At 54.3% G+C, this 1,998-nt stretch overlaps 1 protein-coding gene across 1 annotated transcript in view; it reads left to right on the plus strand.

Annotated features, from left to right (window-relative positions):
• Window positions 1–1,998, plus strand: part of SHMT2 (serine hydroxymethyltransferase 2) — a 10,583-nt gene that overhangs the window by 2,936 nt on the left and 5,649 nt on the right. Inside the window, exon 5 of the mRNA XM_057383969.1 lies at window positions 1,664–1,819. Coding sequence (XP_057239952.1) covers window positions 1,664–1,819 — 156 coding nt within the window. The remainder of the gene's footprint in view (window positions 1–1,663; window positions 1,820–1,998) is intronic.

Genomic DNA, 1,998 nt, shown 5'->3' on the forward strand with positions numbered 1-1,998 from the left:
CCCCGAGATGTCCGCAAGGTGTCCCTGAGGTGTGCCCAAGGTGTCCCACCTGCCCTCATTCCCCTCCGTGTCCCAAAGTGTTCCGGTGCCATGGACGTGCTGTGCTCAGGGCAGAGGGCACAGGGCTGAGCTGTCTGTCTGTCCGTCTGTTTGTCCGTTCCCAGGATGACCAAGCTGGCTGGCTGTCCATTTTTTGACTAACTGACCAAGTTTCCTTGTCTGTCTGTCCATCCATCCCTGGACTGACTTGTGTGTCCCTAGACTCACTGACCACATTCTGTCTGTCCATCCATCCCTGTCCATCTGCCCCTGTGCTGACCAATCTGTCTGTCTGTCTGTCTGTCCCTGGGGCTGTCTATCCCTTACAGCTGGCCACAGGGCTGACTGACCACGTTCTGTCTGTCCATCCATCCCTGTCCATCCACCTGTCTGCCCCTGGGCTGACCAATCTGTCCATCTGTCCATCCATCCCTTGACTGACTTGTCTGTCCCTGGACTGACTGACCATGTTCTGTCCGTCTGTCCATCCATCCCTGGACTGACTGACCTGTCCATCTGTCTGTCTGTCCATCGATCCCTGGACAGACTTGTCTGTCCCTGGACTCATTGACCACGTTCTGTCTGTCTGTCCATCTATCCCTGGGCTGATTGACCTGTCCATGTGCCTGTCTGTCCCTGGGCTGTCTGTCCCTTACAGCTGGCCACAGGGCTGACTGACCACCTTCTGTCTGTCTGTCCATCCCTGTCCATCTGCCTGTCTGCCCCATCTGTCCGTCTGTCCGTCCATCCCTGGACTGACTTGTGTGTCCCTGGATTGACTGACCACGTTCTGTCTGTCTGTCCATCCCTGGACTGACTTGTCTGTCCCTGGACTGACTGACCACGTTCTGTCTGTCTGTCCATCCATCCCTGGGCTGACTGACCTGTCCATCTGCCTATCTGTCCCTGGGATGACCAATCTGTCTGTCTGTCTATCCGTCCATACCTGGGCTGACTGACCTGTCCATCTGCCTGTCTGTCCCTTACAGCTGGCCACAGGGTTGACTGACCACGTTCTGTCTGTCTGTCCATCCATCTCTGGACTGACTTGTCTGTCCCTGGACTGACTGACCACATTCTGTCTGTCCATCCATCCCTGTCCATCTGCCCCTGTGCTGACCAATCTGTCCGTCTGCCTGTCTGTCCCTTACAGCTGGCCACAGGGCTGACTGACCACCTTCTGTCTGTCCATCCATCCCTGCACTGACTTCTGTGTCCCTGGATTGACTGACCACATTCTGTCTGTCCATCCATCCCTGGACTGACTGACCACATTCTGTCTGTCCATCCACCCCTGTCCATCTGCCCCTGTGCTGACCAATCTGTCCGTCTGTCTGTCTGTCCCTCACAGCTGGCCATAGGGCTGACTGACCACGTTCTGTCTGTCCACCCCTGTCCATCTGCCCCTGTGCTGACCAATCTGTCCGTCTGTCTGTCTGTCCCTGGGCTGTCTGTCCCTTACACCTGGCCACAGGGCTGACTGACCACGTTCTGTCTGTCCATCCATCCCTGGACTGACTTGTCTGTCCCTGGACTGACTGACCACATTCTGTCTGTCCATCCACCCCTGTCCATCTGCCCCTGTGCTGACCAATCTGTCCGTCTGTCTGTCTGTCCCTGGCAGCCAGCCACGGGTCTGATCGATTATGCCCAGTTGGAGGTGACGGCGCGGCTTTTCCGTCCCCGGTTGATCATCGCGGGCACCAGCGCCTACGCCCGGCTCATCGACTACGCCCGCATCAAGAAGGTGAGTCGAGTCWGTTGTTGCTTTAATTACAATTTAAATCATTTTTAAATTATTTAATTTCATTACCCCCTTTAACAGATATGATTAAGGGTTTTRCTTTAGGATTTAATGGGATCTCRGGTGCGCGGTGCGACGGAAAATRCACAAAACTCATGATCCAACAAAATATATTTGGATATAAGTTTYATAGATTTAACAAATCTACATATTTA

The sequence above is a fragment of the Malurus melanocephalus genome, unplaced genomic scaffold, assembly GCF_030028575.1.
Source record: "Malurus melanocephalus ecotype Western Australia unplaced genomic scaffold, MMel_1.1 scaffold_670, whole genome shotgun sequence".
Taxonomy (NCBI): Eukaryota; Metazoa; Chordata; class Aves; order Passeriformes; family Maluridae; genus Malurus; species Malurus melanocephalus.